This window comes from Hippopotamus amphibius, chromosome 16 (genome assembly GCF_030028045.1).
Source record: "Hippopotamus amphibius kiboko isolate mHipAmp2 chromosome 16, mHipAmp2.hap2, whole genome shotgun sequence".
NCBI classification, from domain to species: Eukaryota; Metazoa; Chordata; class Mammalia; order Artiodactyla; family Hippopotamidae; genus Hippopotamus; species Hippopotamus amphibius.
In genome coordinates, this window is record NC_080201.1 from 13,110,597 (window position 1) to 13,125,290 (window position 14,694).

General features: G+C 54.0%; 2 protein-coding genes across 4 annotated transcripts in view; one reads left to right on the plus strand and one right to left on the minus strand.

Moving 5' to 3' along the window:
• PDPR (pyruvate dehydrogenase phosphatase regulatory subunit) overlaps positions 1-14,694 on the minus strand; it is a 90,361-nt gene that overhangs the window by 57,950 nt on the left and 17,717 nt on the right. The window lies entirely within an intron of this gene.
• Positions 228-13,725, plus strand: LOC130838677 (C-type lectin domain family 18 member A-like). 3 transcript variants are annotated; one of them, XM_057712123.1, is made up of 12 exons: positions 228-654; positions 1,255-1,346; positions 3,548-3,787; positions 8,690-8,787; positions 9,220-9,341; positions 9,477-9,584; positions 10,055-10,147; positions 10,547-10,653; positions 11,255-11,384; positions 11,749-11,845; positions 12,751-12,842; positions 13,329-13,725. In XM_057712123.1, the coding sequence occupies exons 1-12, from the start codon at positions 516-518 to the stop codon at positions 13,364-13,366; spliced, it is 1,356 nt and encodes a 451-aa protein (XP_057568106.1). In that variant the 5' UTR covers positions 228-515; the 3' UTR covers positions 13,367-13,725. The 3 variants fall into 3 exon arrangements, with proteins under 3 accessions (XP_057568106.1, XP_057568104.1, XP_057568105.1); XM_057712121.1 differs by having other exon boundaries at positions 454-654; positions 11,650-11,845; XM_057712122.1 differs by lacking the exon at positions 10,055-10,147 and having other exon boundaries at positions 454-654; positions 11,650-11,845.

A 14,694-nucleotide genomic window follows, 5' to 3' on the forward strand; every position in this document is an offset into this window, starting at 1 on the left:
TCTTGCCCAGTTCCTGCCCGCCTGCAGGGCACACGGCCCCAGCCGGCCTGGGGCTGGGAGGAGAAGCTGCCGATGGGCCTGGAGGACGTGGTCCCAGCCTGGGCACAGCCATTATTCGTTCATCTGCAGCCCTGGAATGTCTGCGGGCCAATCAGCAGGGTCTCGCAGGGCTCCCCGAGGGCTCCAATGATCCTGCAATGATTAGCAGGGGCCATGGGGTCACTGTGAACCACGCAGTAGGTTGGTCGGTTGGCTGTGGTGGGCAGGCAGGCGGGCGGGTGGGCTGACCAGGCCAACGGCCGGAGGAGGGAGGGAGCCCTGGGACTGGAGCTGCCTGTCTCCTTTCATGCCAGCGCCGAAGAAGGGAGGCTGTTTGGACACACCGATTACTCACCAGCCTCCCCCTTTTGTCTGCCAGCCCAGCCCGACTCCTCTAGGCTGTGATTAGCTCCATCCAGTCTGGGAAGCGAGCTGGACAGCTGAGCCAGGCGGAGCCCAGAGCACCCAGCAGACCCATGCCGAGGCTGCAGCCCTCCCCCGGGCTGGGGGCCCACCGGCCTGGCCTCCTGCCAGTGCTCCTGGCTCTCCTTGGCATGACCTGGGTGGAGGTGCACCCGCTTCAGCTACAGGAGAAGCAGGTTCCAATGCCTGGAGGTAAGGGGCCCTGGGGGGAGGAAAAAGTGGAGGAGCTATGAGCTCTGCAGAGGGTCCCAGAGGGCTTCTGGAAGCCACTTCCCAGGTCTGAGCCCTGGGCAGCCTGGTATGATTTAAGAGCCACCCTTGAACAGTCCAGGGGCCAGAGGTGGATGGAGGAGCCTGGCACTGGGGCAGAAAAATGAAAGGGAGTGGACCCAGGAAGGAAGAACACTGGGAGCCTGCAGAGACTCAGTGGCCGAGAGGAGCCCCAGCCAAAGGGGCTGCTGAGAGCCCAGGGCTGGGCCCTTCCTCACACCCAGCCCCCAGGCCCCTATTCCCTTCTAATACCCCACCCCCAGCTCTCAGCCTAAGGCTCCTTTACACCTACACCTGTCTCTCTGTCTCAGCCCCACTGCTTTCTCCACCTCTTTCCATCTCCCCATTCCTCTCCTCTGGGTCCTCCCACACACACCTACCACTGTCCTGTCCCATCTCAGGTCTTGTTCCATAAGTGCAGGATTGCATTCTCATCTTGCCATGGTGACCCGCTACCCCATCACCTGGGGGCCGGGCGCAGGTTCCACTGCTCCAGTGGCCTGACCTTGTCTCCTGCCCCAGCCCTGAGCAAGAAGGAGAGCTTCCAGCTCCTCTCTCTGCACAACCGTCTGCGCAGCCGGGTCCACCCCCCTGCAGCCAACATGCAGAGACTGGTGAGTACCCCCAACCCCCGGAATTGCCAAGGGGGCGACTGCAGGGGCCACCCTGAAGAGGACGGAGGAGGCCATGCCAGCTCCAGGCGCTTTTTTACCTGGCAGGGCAGGGGAAGCTGCCAGTCAGCTTGCCCACTCTGGGGACCGCTCCTGGGTGTTGGAGGCGCTGTTGCTTCCTCCTCTCCAGAAAGGCAGCCCTTCAGCTTTTCCTTGCATCCCTTCCCGTTGCCCCGGAGACCAGAAGACATGGAAAGAGCTGGGGTCCCCTCCTCCAGGAAAGAAGAGCATCACAAAAGAGTCCCAGCAGGATGGGAGGCTAGTCAGGGAGGCAGGAGCATCTTGCTGGGGATGGGAGGGGTGAGGCTTGCGTGTGACCAGGTCCACTGCTTCTTCAGCAGTTTAGGCAACGAGGAGGGGCCGCTCCCAAGTTCCCTTCTCATTCCCTGGGGGCCGGGTAGGGGGTGCAGGGCTTCCCACCACTCCCTTGGGGCTTCGGGGTTAAACGTGTCATCCTGGGGCCCAGAAACCCCGCCCTGTAGTATGGGATCCTAGCTGCCCCCTTCCATGGTAGCAGTCCAGGAGGGAGCGCGGGAGGGACGGCGTGGGGGCGGGCAGGGTTCCCCATGGCTGCTTCCCATAAACTCCTCTGAGGCTGGCACAGCGGTGGCGACCTTGAGAGCTCCAGGGTCAGTTTCCCAGGAGGTGGGGGTGGGGCGGGCAGGAGGGGGTAGCGTCTCCCCCTTTCCCTGCTCTGCAGTGGCTCTGCCCCTCCTCAGGCCCAGGTCCTGGCTCTCCTCTCCCACACTCCCAGCCCCAGTGCCTGGTGTGAGGGTGCTCCCAGTCGGTTTCCACACTCCCATGGCCCTTTTGCCAAAGTCTTAAGAAATAGCACTTCATAAAAAATGCAAGCGGAGCCCCATCACTCAGCCTCCGTCACACCCACAGCTTTGGCCCTGGGCACCCCAGTGGAGGCTGGGGCCCTTGGGGTGGTGCCGGGCTGCTGAGGGGCCCCCGCTCCTGGCTCCAGTCCCCAGCGGTAAAACCACAACCACCACATGCTGGGGCCACAGCGGGGCAGGCCCTAAGCGCCGCACTTCTCTCCCTGCCTCCACGTAATCCTCACACAACCTTACCCTATGGGCATCTTATTATCCACCACCCCTTTTTTTCTGAGCTGCGCCACATGGCTTGTGGGATCTCAGTTCCCTGGCCAGGGACTGAACCTGGGCCATGGCAGTGAAAGCCCGGAATCCTAACCACTAGGCCACCACGGAACACCCACCTTATTATTCCATTTTATAGAAGAGTATGTTGAGTCTCATGGAGATGAGGAGACTGTTGGAGGTCATACAGCTGGAATGAGGTGGCTGGGCTGGACCAAGCCATGATGACTGGGTGACACACGTCATCCTGGTTGCTGAGCCCCTTGTTTCAGAGGAGGGGGGCTGTTGGTTGGGGGCAGGGGAAAGAGCAGCTGGTGTGTGCATGGAGAGAGGAGATCAGGCCCACTCCAGAGAACTCTGCCTGCTGAGACCACAGCGCTAAGGCCCTGGAGACCTTTTATACCCTCTCTGGTCCTGTTTCCTAGCTGGTGTCCCTACACACTCCAAACCAGAATTAGAGAATAAGACACAGCGGCATGACTGCTGCAACTTCTTGAATTGCAGAAGGGAAGCCAAGAGGGAGCCTTGCTGACAGTGGGCAGGGTCAGTTTTACCCAACACAGAACCAGTTTGAAAGGCCTGGGCAGTGCCCAGGGCTCACATTACCAGACAGGAAAAATGACAGCAAAAGCCCATCCCATCACCTGGGCTGGCCCCTTGCCCCCAGGAACACCCGTCCCCTTAGTGGGGTGGAGTCCTGGGCAGGGCCCGAGGGTGCCCACTACTGGAGTCCGAAGAGCAGAAGCTCTCAGTCCCGGTGGAGCTGGGCTCTGAGTGGGGGGTGCAGACAGGGCAGGTGCTTTCCAATACCTTGGAGCGCCCCTTGTAGGTCCTGTCTGACCTTCCCTGGCCCCAGTGAAGCGGGTAAAAGCAGCTCAGAACACTCAAGCAGCCAAACAGGACCCCTGGTGGAGGGGAGGGCTCTCTCCTCTGTAGGACCAGCACCTCTGGATGTGCTGGCAGTGGGGGGATGGGATCACTAAGGCCTGACCCAGGGGCCCCCTGCTGATGTCACCGCTTGTGCCACCTCCCCCCCAGGACTGGAGCGAGAGCCTGGCCCGACAGGCCCAGACCAGGGCGGCCCTCTGTGGCGCCCCAGCCCCGAGCCCGGCCTCTGTCCCCCGGGCCGCCCCGCAAGTGGGCTGGAATGTGCAGCTGCTGCCGGTGGGCTCGGGGTCCTTCATCCACGTGGTGGGCCTGTGGTTCTCAGAGGGGCAGCAATACAGCCACGCAGCGGCCGAGTGTGCCCCCAATGCCACCTGCACTCACTACACTCAGGTGAGGCCAGGGTACCGGCCCTGAGGCCCCTGCCCTGCCGGGTTGGCTCAGAGGTCTAGAGTTTGTCCTAAAATTGGTGGTTGCTTTTCCTCCTGTTTGTTTGCCTTTACTTTTTTCAGCTTTAAAAATGAAACATTTCAAACCTAAATCAAATAATGGACTCCCTCTTACCCTGGGTTTAGAAAATATTAACTATATTTGTTTCTCATCTCTTAAAAAACAAAAAAAAAAAAAACTAAGCGAAAGTCCCCCTCCTGCCCCTCCCCCCCCTTCCTGAAGTCCAGGTAGATCACCCCCAAGCATGTTTCCTTTTTTTCCCCTCAACAAAATTTGTTGAATGTCTTCTCTATAACTGGCATCATTTAGGTGCTAGGGTCCAGCACTGAAAAATGCAGGCAAAATTCCAAGCATGTTTTTCTTTTCTTTTCTTTTCTTTTCTTTTCTTTTCTTTTCTTTTCTTTTCTTTTCTTTTCTTTTTTCTTTTCTTTTCTTTTCTTTTCTTTCTTTTTTGGCTGTGAGTAGTTTCCCGGGCCCCAGCAGTGAAAGCACCAAGTCCTAACCACTGGACTGCCAGGGTATCTCCCCAAGCATGTTTTAATACCTTTACTACACGTGGAAGTGTTTTGATACCTTTTCTATTTGTGCCAGCGGGTTGTGTATTATAAAATCCTACCCAAGTGCTCTCTCTGTACATCTCCTTTTGCAATTTGTGTTTATCCCTTCAGACCACATTTGTAAGATTTATTCCCATTGATCTGAGCATGCAATGGGTAATTCACTATGAATAAACTGCAATTTACAGGCATCTGGGTTACTTCCACATTTTTTACGACTCCAAGTCATACCGCAATGCATAAATCCTAGTTCAGGTCCATTTGTACCTATGTGTCCAGACTTTCTCCAGGACGCATGTGGACGGGGAGTGTCTGGGTCAGAGGCAGCAAGCACCTACAACCTTAGCAGCTATCGCCAAAGTGATGATGCCAGCTCTACCCTTGCCCACAAAACAGTTCTCACTTCCCAGCATTGTCAGCGCCTTCATTTTTGCCAACTCAAGGCTGTGAAATGTTACCTCATTCTGTTTTTAATTTGCATTTCCCTGACTCCTTGTGAGACTAAGCCTCTTTTCTGTCCTGTTCATTGCCTGTTAATTTCATCTTTCCCTTATTAATTTGTAAGCATCTTTGCTACATTCTTTATACGTTTTGTGGGCCATATTGGTTGCAGATACTTTTTCCTAACACATGGCTTGTATTTTCTCTTTGTTTACATTATATTTTTACATTAATTAATTAATTAATTAATGGTTGCACTGGGTCTTCATTGCTGCGTGCAGGCTTTCTCTAGTTGCCGCGAACAGGGGCTACTCTTTGTTGTGGTGCGCGGGCTTCTCAGTGTGGTGGCTTCTCTTGCTGCGGAGCACGGGTTCTAGGTGCCCCGGCTTCAGTAATTGTGGCTCTCGGGTTCTAGAGCGCAGGCTCAGCAATTATGGCGTGGGGGCTTAGTTGCTCCGCGACATGTGGGATCTTCCCAGACCAGGGCTCGAACCTGTGTCCCCTGCATTGGCAGGAGGATTCTTAACCACTGTGCCACCAGGGAATTCCCCTTGTTCTATTTTTTGATTGTTTGTTTTGTGTGTTTGTGTATGTATTGTGGATTTTTTAAAATAAATTTATTTATTTATTTATTGGCTGTGTTGGGTCTTCATTGCTGCACACGGGCTTTCTCTAGTTGCGGCGAGTGGGGGCTACTCTTCGTTGCAGTGTGCAGGCTTCTCATTGTGGTGGCTTCTCTTGTGGAGAATGGGCTCTAGGTGTGCAGGCTTCAGTATTTGTGGCACTTGGACTCAGTAGTTGTGGCTCGTGGGCTCCAGAGCGCAGGCTCAATAGTTGTGGTGCACGGGCTTAGTTGCTCTGAGGCACGTGGGATCTTCCCGGACCAGGGCTCAAACCCGTGTCCCCTGCATTGGCAGGTGGAATCTTAACCACTGTGCCACCAGGGAAGCCCTATCCGTGGATTTTTAACTGCTGATTCAACTTTCAGAAACGGTCATAGAACATTTCAGGTTTCCTATTTCTTCTTGAAACAGTTTTGCCAAGTTCTATTTTCTAGGAAATTATCCACTTTGTATTTTCCAGTTTGTTGGTCCTAACTGTTAATTATTTAACAGAGATTTTAAACTGGAATTAAACAGATTTTTAAAATATTTCCAGTGTCTGTAGCTATGTCCTTTTAAAATTCTCGATTGTGTTTATTTCTGCCTTCTCTCTTTTATTCCTTACGAGTCTTCCCAGACGTTTGTCTATTCTAACAAATCAGTTTTTGTTTGTTTTTATTCTTTTTTTCCACCCATCCACAACCTTATTCTTTTTTTTTATTAATTTCTGCTCTTGCTTTTATTATTTTCTTTCTTCAACTTTCTTAACTCATTAATTTTAACTCCTTTTTCTTTTCTGCTACATGCCTTTAAAGCTATCAAGTTCCCTCTAAACTTTGTTAGCTACATCCCATAACTTTTGATATTTAGTCATTTCATTGTTATTTAGGCCTATGAGTTTTCTATTTTCCATTATGATGTTAACTTTGATTGTGAAGTGTATATTTAAATTTCCAAACTATGTTTTCTCCTTTACTTACTTTTAAATTATTTCCTGGGGAATTCCCTGGCAGCCCAGCGGTTAGGACTCCGTGCTTTCACTGCCGGGGCCTGGGTTCAGTCCCTGGTCAGGGAACTAAGATCCCATAAGCCATACAGCCAAACTAATAATAATAATAATAACAACTATTATTATAATAACTATCTAAACTAAATTGTAACTATTATAGTTATTATTATTATTATTATTTCCGTTACATTCTATTGTATTGAATTCATAGACTGTGACCTGTAGCATATTGGTTATTGAGTATTTATTGAATCTTGCTTTGTGGTTTAGTGAGGGGTCAACATCTGCAAAAGTTCCATGCACTGCTATAAAGAATGCATATTCTCTAATTGTTGGATACAGACGTATGACTACATGTGCATATCTCCCTGCTTCATGCTGGTCATTTTCAGTGGCTACCAGAGTTTGCTTGGCTATTCCTGTGTATTGACCACTTGTGCTATTTCCAAGTTGTCACTGAGTCTAAAACTATAAACCTAAGTTTTAAATACTATTAAAGACGTGTACCTGTTAGCTGTTGCTGCATGACACACTTCCCCCAAATTCAGCATCTTCTGATTCTGCAGCTTGGCAGTCTGGGTTGGGCTCAGCTGGGAGTTTCTTCTGGTCTTGGCTGGGCCACTCCAGCAACTGCAATCAGCTGCTGGGTTGGCTGGGAACTGGCTGTCTAGAGTGGCCTCAGCTGGTTCATCCCTGCCCTATAAGGTTTTTCAACCTCCAGCAGGCTTGTTCACATGGTGGCTGAGTGTGAGAGCTCTATGAGAATGAGTGGCAACTGCAGGGTCTCCTGAGGCCTAGGTTTAAAACGGCTCAACATCATTTCTCCTGCATTCTGTCGGCCAACACAAGCCACAGGACCAGAGGGATTCAAGGTGTGGGAAAGAGACTGCTCCTCTTGATGCAAAGAACTGCAAAGCCACATTTTATAGGGAGGGGGCTGTGGGGAAAAGTGGAGCGTTGTGGCCATTTTTTCAATCATCACAAGGCCGTTGATGTCCAAGTCCTTCTTCTGCCACTCTCCTCCACCATCCACTATCTCCCTTGCCTTCAGGTGTCTGCTGACCCTCACCTTCCCACCCAGAAGGCCCTTCTAGACTCTCACCACCCATCCTTATAGCCCTGCCCAGCACAGCTGCTGCTCCTGGGGTCCCCAGGGAGGCAATGAAACTATCTGCCTGGTTTGGGGCAAAAGCTGCAGCCAGAGTACCAGAAAGTGAGGCTCTGTTCCCATACTTTAGGAACCAGCATCAGAGTCCAGTTAGAATTCAATCAAACCACCCTTCTGTATCTGATTGTTTACAGTTAGGGGTATATAAAACCCATGAGGAAGATCTAAACAGGAGCCAAGAATTTTACATTCTGTGGTGTCACTGATTAGTTGTGCAAAACAACCAAAAATGGCTGGCGGTGGGGGATATATCATAATTTTTAGTGGAGTCTGCCACAGAATGGTGGTTACATAACAGTTCCTTCAACGCTGCACTTAAACTGATGAATTCAAACCCGCCCTATTCAATAGATCAGGCTTTATATTAACTCAGTCAAACTTACAATGTTTATTCACACTTAGGGTAACCAACTCATCCAGATTTGCCCAAGTCTTGCCTGGTTTTAGCAATTAAAGTCCTCTGTCCCAGAAGTCCTTTAGTCCTGGACAAACTGGGATGGTTTGGTCACCTGGTACTACAAAGTAAGATAATAGAAAAATGAAAAACAATCAGGGACTTCCCTGGTTGCACAGTGGTTAAGAATCCGCCTGCCAATGCAGGGGAACACGGGTTTCATTCCTGGTCCGGGAAGATCCCACATTCCACGAAGCAACTAAGCCTGTGCGCCACAACTACTGAGCCTGTGCTCTAGAGTCCTCAAGCCACAACTATTGAGCCCACACGCCACAACTACTGAAGCCCACGTGCCTAGAGCCCATGGTCTGCAACAAGAGAAGCCACTGCAATGAGAAGCCCACAAACCACAAAGAAGAGTAGCCCCTGCCTGCTGCAACTAGAGAAAGCCTGCGCACAGCAACAAAGACCCAACACAGCCAATAAATAAAGAAAAAAAGAAAAAAGAAAGAAAACACAGCAAAAAGCAATTTAAAAAAAAAGAAAGAAAAATAATTACAACATAGTAATAAGCTGTGCCCACCCACCCCAGGGGAACACTTTCTAGGCTGCTGGTCGCCAGACTGGGAGTGGGGGTTTTTGAAAGGGTTTCTGAGCCACTGTGTCTCCTGCAGCTCGTGTGGGCCACCTCAAGCCAGCTGGGCTGTGGGCGGCATCCCTGCTCTGGGGCCAAGGGTGAGATGGAAGCCTTTGTCTGTGCCTACTCTCCTGGGTAAGCCCCCTCCACAGCAGCTGCCCTGCCATCCCCTGCTGGGCTGCGGGGTAGGGGATGATTTCACCCAAGGTGAGACTCTCGCCCACCCACCACAGGCCTTTAAGCCTTGGTCTGCACCCTGGTGGGAGAGGGAAGGAGGAGGAAAGGGAGAGGGTGTAGAAATGGACAGCACCCAAGATCTGGCCACGTGGAATGTGGCTTCTTCTCAGATGCCCCTTCCTGGAGGCACCACCCTGCGTTCAGGGAACCTGCCCAGTATTCGTTTGGAGGTCATTTTTTCCCCGTAGGAAATCTCCCTGTCCCACCCAGCTCCCTGACTCCCTGGCTGGGCCAGAAGGAGCTGAAGGGGCTGGAGGGGCAGGCAGCAAGGCCCGCCCCTACCACGCCCAAGGCCAGGCCCTTCCAGCCCTCTGCTGCTTGCTCTCACAGAGGCAACTGGGAGGTCAACGGGAAGACCATCGTTCCCTACAAGAAGGGCGCCTGGTGTTCACTCTGCACAGCCAGTGTCTCCGGCTGCTTCAAAGCCTGGGACCACGCAGGGGGGCTCTGCGGTAAGTGCCCCTAGAGGAGGGTGGCAGCCTCTTGAGGGACTCTCCTGGAAGCCCTGGCCCTCAGCACCCAGAGAGGCACCTGCCTGGCCTGCTGGGAGGAGGCCCCCTCTCAGCGTTTCCTTCTTATCTGACCAGAGGTCCCCAGAAACCCATGTCGCGTGAGCTGCCGGAACCATGGACATCTCAACGCCAGCACCTGCCACTGCCACTGTCCCCCGGGCTACACGGGCAGGTACTGCCAAGGTGAGGGGCCCCTGAAGTTCTGGATGGTGACCACCCGGGGGGCCCAGTGAATGACGTGTACACAGCATATCCTCATCCAATAAGCATTCATTGAGCACCGACTGTCTGCCAGACCCTGAGCCGTGCGGGGAATTCAAAATGAAATCAGATCCGACTCCTTAGGCTCTGGGATGGTGGGAGGAGGGCAGCATGAGGGTCCAGAAGCGGATTCCTTCCCCACTGCCCCACCCCCCAGCTCTGGGGCCATGAGCAGGTCCACTCCCAAACCCCGATCTGCTTCTCTCTACAACAAGATCGAGCCAAAGATGCTAAATGTGGTCGCGGCTGGAAGCCCAGATGGGTTCCGTCCCTGAGAGGGGTGTTCTTGCGGTGGTTGGCCATTCGGTGCACACGGGGGCCCGTGAGGGGCAGCCTGAGGCCCAGGGACTGAGCGCTGAGTGCCGTCTCCTCCCCCACCTCCACCCCGGCAGTGCGGTGCAGCGTGCAGTGTGTGCGCGGCCGGTTCCGGGAAGAGGAGTGTTCCTGCGTCTGCGACGTCGGCTATGGGGGAGCCCAGTGTGCCAGTGAGTCCTGCCCGCAGAGCCCCTTGACAGGCCGGGCCCTCCTAAGACCCCCTTGGTGTGGTGCTGGGTCCGGCTAGGACCAGTGCACAGGAGCCCATCGTGTGCACCTCTTCCTCATTCCCGGATCTGTGCCGTCACCGTGATAACTTGAACTTGAGGCCATGGTGGGGGTCTTTACACCACAGAAATGGCAATGCTAAAATCATAGATTTTTTTTTTTTTTTTTTTTTTTTTGAGAGAAAGAGCTGGTTGTTGCACATTTACCACTGACCCCTACCCCCTCTCCCGCTTGGGGCAGGTGACCTGAGGAAGGGGCACCTTGAGCTTAACATCTTGGCAGGGCAGGAAGGGTAACAATTCTGAGGTCCCACACACAGAATCAGACTCCCCTCCCCCCAGCCAAGGTGCACTTTCCCTTCCACACCTGTGACCTGAGGATCGACGGAGATTGCTTCATGGTGTCCTCAGAGGCAGACACCTATTACGGAGCCAAGATGAAATGCCAGGTAATGGTTGCCCCCTGTCTTCCCAGGGACCACCCCCCGAGTTCAAGCGAGGATCTTAACAGCGGGACCCTGGACTAAGGGATGAGTTCCTTTGACTTCTCCTGACTCTCATCTTTAGTATAAAGCAGGGGTCACAACTCAGAGGCCCATGGGAGCCAGGAGGTCCCTTAATGAGCTGAAGGACCCAGAGACAAGGCCCCATTCAACCCCCCTTCTAAGAGGCCACCCTGGCTCAGCCTGAGCTGCTGGCTGCCACGCAGGAATGCGAATTCAGGGAGGCCAGACCTGGGATTTTTCAAGAGAACCAGAAATTCAGATTTTTACTGAGCTCTCTCGATTTATTAATGTTGGCAACCAATTCAAATGTATTAAAGACACTGAGGAGGCGAAATAAAACCCTTCCAAGGGTGGAAGCCTGCCAGAGGAGATGTGGGCAGGGGAGAGGAAGGCGGACTCTGATGTAAGAGGCAGGAGGCTTCGGGGGGCTGTATCAGCCTGGCCAGCACGCAGATTTCATATCCATGGCCATGCTGGGTGGCAGGGTGGAAAGGGAGGGCTGGCCTGAGCTCTGGGCCAGCATGACCTGGAGTGGGGGTTGCAGGGAAAGGGCGGGGTGCTAGCCCAGATCGAGAGCCAGAAAGTGCAGGACATCCTTGCCTTCTACCTGGGCCGCCTGGAGACCACCAACGAGGTGACCGACAGTGACTTTGAGACCAGGAACTTCTGGATCGGTGAGTGTCTGGCTGATTGGGGTTGGGGGGAGGAGAGCAGTGAGTGTGGGGCTGGGCTGCTTCACACTGCTCCAGGAATCTGGGCCGTGGGAACCTAGAGCATCTACCAGCAGACAGTAAGGGTGTGGCGAGGCCTCGGAGCCCAGAATGAGGCCAGTAGTCAGGCTGGTGACTCCCTTCCCTGGGGAGAGAGCTGAAGAGAGGGAGAGCCACCAGAGGGGCTGGAAGTGCTGGGAAGGGGGTTTACGGGCTGGGGGCCCGACAGGCATCGGGCAGCCGGCTCTGGGCTCGGGCCCTCATCTCAGGGAGCCCGTGAGGCCCAGGGATCGCGGGTGTGGGGCCTACCTTGGCTGCTGTGGCCCAGGGCTCACCTATAAGACCGCTAAGGACTCCTTCCGCTGGACCACTGGGGAGCACCAGTCCTTCACCAGTTTCGCCTTCGGGCAGCCTGACAACCAGGGGTGAGTCTGGGGTGTCCTCCCTCCCCTGGGCCCACCTTCTCCCCTGGGCCTGCTTGCTGAGCCTTCAGACACCACTGAACAACCTCCGCCCTGCCTGCTGCCTAGATGAGCACCCTGAGGGTCTGGGCCTTACCTGGGGTTCAGGTGCCAGGAAGCTGGGTTTGGGCCCAGTGCTCAGATGAGGTACATTCCTGACCTCCAGGGGCTCACATAAAAGAGAGGGAACCCAAGAGGGCTTCATCCATCCACTGTCCCCATCGTTCCCTCAGCTGTCTCTCCGTCTATTATCTAACCATCCCTCCCCACACCATGCCCCCTCTGCCTGTATCAGTACCCTGATTCTGCCTTCCTTAGCTGGCCACCCACCTGCATCCATTCACACACACATCGGCCCACTAGCCAGCCTGTGCTCAGGCCCAGCCCTGGTCTTCAAAGCCCAGGAATGCCCAGGGCAGGGGTGGAGGTGATCGGGCTGTGTGGCCACCAAGGGCTCCAGATATCTCGCCCAGCTCTCCTCTGACCTCCTTGATGGCAACCATGCCAGACCCCTGGCCCATCCTTAGAGGAAGCTGGCCTGGTGGGCTCCCAGCCATATCTTCTCCCGCTGGGAGGAAGGACATGGGCCTGTCTGTTCCAACCCCCCTGCCCCCACCCCGCAGTGGCTGGCCTGGCTGAGGGCTGCAGCAGTACATGGAGCTGTCCCACCCCCTCCCTCCAGAAGAGAGGATCTGCAGTGGTCTGAGGAGCAGGCATGGAGCTTGGGGGTGGGTCTGCTCCTGGAAGCCCCACATGTGGGATGGGGGCACTTAGGAGGCACCTGCAGATGACCCGCAGGGGTAGGATTTAAGCCTCTCCCAGACTCCTGATTTCTTTTCTCCACCCTGAGCACTCAACTATCTTGGCAGGTTTGGCAACTGCGTAGAGCTGCAGGCGTCGGCCGCCTTCAACTGGAACGACCAACGCTGTAAAACCCGAAATCGTTACATCTGCCAGTTTGGTGAGGGCCTTCCCACGGCTCCCCTCCTCTGGTCCCTGTCCCCTGGGGATATCCAGGTGACAGGCCTAGCGTGTCTGAGCACACAGGGCCACAAGGACATTCTGCTCAGGGCTTTGTTGGACCTGTAGGCCCCTGCAGCCCAGAGAGGGAGATTGGCCCGGCTCCATATAGCACAGCCATGCAGGAGCAGGACCAGAACTACAGCCTGGCTGGGGATTTCTCCAAGGTCCCTTTCCTTCTGTCACTAAAGCTGCCACAGGGGGAACCTGTCGGGTTCCTGAGCGTTCCCTGATTCCCTAGAGCACAGTGAACTATGGTGGGAGCAGAGGTGAAACCTAGCCCAGAACCAGCCCCCAGCAGCACCTGCTGGAAGGGCCTGGAGCTCCACATGGGATCATAGCCATTTCTGGACCTAGTGCAGCAGGGTCCCCATCCCAGGACTGCCTCGGCTGTCACTGACCCTTGTTCTGTTCTCTTCCTTTCCAGCTCAGGAACACATTTCCCGGTGGGACCCGGGGCCCTGAGGCTCAGCCCTGCCTCTCCCCTGCCAGCACCTGGATGCACAGCCCTGCTTGCCTGTCTGCCCACCTGTCTAGAACAAGGGCCGGGCTCGGACTGCAGGCCCAACAGCCAGAGAGGCCTCAGACCTTGTAGGAAGTGGGGCAGGGTGTACAAGTGAGGCCGATGGAGAGCCTGGTATGGGGCCCCCCAGCCTGCTTTTGATTGGGACGATGGGTCTTAATTAGGCACTGAAACAGGAGTCTGGGCCAGCAGTCTGAAGAGACCACTCCCCTCCATCTGGGCTGGACCCTCTGGGGCAGATAGCGGTTCCTCACTGCCCAGGATGCACCCCACAAAAGATTAAACTAAGTTATGGGTCTGCTGGACTTGCGAATGCTCATTGTGAAGGGGAATTCAGGCCACCCAGAATGATCCTGGGAAGATGGGTTTCCTCTGACCCACCCCAGTCCTGTCTCTGCTCACCCACACGACCCAGCCACCCTCCAGAGGTTTTCAGACTCTTAGTCCTCAATAATGCACAGATTTAGAAGCCTTGTTTGTTTGCATCCCTAATTTGCAGCTCCTCTCACCACTGCCTCTGTCGGCTTTGTGTGTCTGTTCTCACCTCTCCCTTTACTCATCATGCCTGCTTCTGCGTGTCCCTTTGTGATTATCTGAACTGGGCTCTGTTATGGCCCTGTCTCCTTGCTCTTCCTACAGTGGTGAGAGGGTGAGTTCTGGCAGGTACAAGACTGGGAGGTGCTACCATTGGTGTCTAGAATACAGCACAGCCGGGTTGCACACCGTTACGTGCAAACGTCAAGTTGCTTTGCTGGTTGGAAGTACAAGTGTGGCCTGGGCCCGTGGAACCGAGAGAAGCAGATCAGTCACAGTTCTTGGTTGCAACCAATAAAAGCATAGAAACAGCTCTGGCTAGTCATGGCAGAAAAAGAATTTATCAAAAGGGCAATGACTTTTAAATGGGCAAAGGACTTGAATAGATAGTTCTCCAAAGAAGAACGGCCAACAAGCACATGAAAAGATGTTCAACATCACTAGTCATTAGGAAATCCAAATAGAAACCACTCTGAGACACCACTTGACACCCATTAGGATGGCTGTTAGCAACGAAACAGACAATAACAAATGTTGACGAGGGTGGGGGCCCATTGGACCCCGTATACATTGCTGGGGAATGTAAAATGGTGCCAGGCACAGGGGAAAATAGTTTGTCAATTGCTCAAAATGTTGAACACAACTACCATATGACCCAACAATTCCACTCCTAGGTGTGTACCCAAGAGAAACGAAAACAAGTTCTCAAACAAATCCTTAAAACACAAAGTTCATA